At 55.5% G+C, this 629-nt stretch overlaps 1 protein-coding gene across 1 annotated transcript in view; it reads left to right on the forward strand.

The window, feature by feature from the left end:
- Positions 1 to 629, forward strand: part of RAMP1 (receptor activity modifying protein 1) — a 34,231-nt gene extending 33,602 nt beyond the window's left edge. The window contains exon 4 of the mRNA XM_039861565.1: positions 373 to 629. Within this exon, the coding sequence (XP_039717499.1) occupies positions 373 to 629 (257 nt within the window). The remainder of the gene's footprint in view (positions 1 to 372) is intronic.

Below are 629 nucleotides of genomic sequence, written 5' to 3' on the forward strand. Positions count from 1 at the left end.
CGCATGTAGGTCTCATCTGAAAGGCTTTGCCCACTTCCGTGACGTTCAGGGTGTCGGGCGACGGCGTGTCTGCCGAAGCCCTTGCAAAGGTGTCGCTCTCGCCGCAGCCTGGAAGAAACCACTAAGAGCGTGGCTGACAGGAAAGGTGAGCCGGCCTCAGCGAGGAAGTGGTTAAGTATTCGGGGGAGGGTCTGAAATGTGCATCAAAGTGCACAAAAATCCAGTATTGGTTTTAGAGACAAAATTCCATGTCGTTAGATGGAGTTTCTTGTTTTTATTTTATCGTCGTAAGAACCCTGAACGTGAAGTCTGTCCTCTTGACATATTTCTAAGAGGACGACAGTCTTGCTGACCACAGGTGCGGCATTGTAGGCCGGTCCCTCGAGATCGCTCGCCTGGCTTCACTGCAGCTTTATGCCGCTGGCGACGCCTCCCCACTTCCACAGCTGGCCCTGGCGACCGCCACGCCATGCGCCGAGGCTATGAATGGGACGATTCCAGATGCCTCTTACGAGCGGGACCCCATGTCCTCGTCTTTCTGGGACTGGCTTACCGCACTTAGCAGACCGTCCTCAGGGTCCATCCCTGCGGTCACGTGTTGCGGACTCTCCTTCTTCGAGGCTGGATGA

Source organism: Pteropus medius, unplaced genomic scaffold (assembly GCF_902729225.1).
Source record: "Pteropus medius unplaced genomic scaffold, Ma_sr-lr_union100, whole genome shotgun sequence".
Lineage (NCBI taxonomy): Eukaryota > Metazoa > Chordata > Mammalia > Chiroptera > Pteropodidae > Pteropus > Pteropus medius.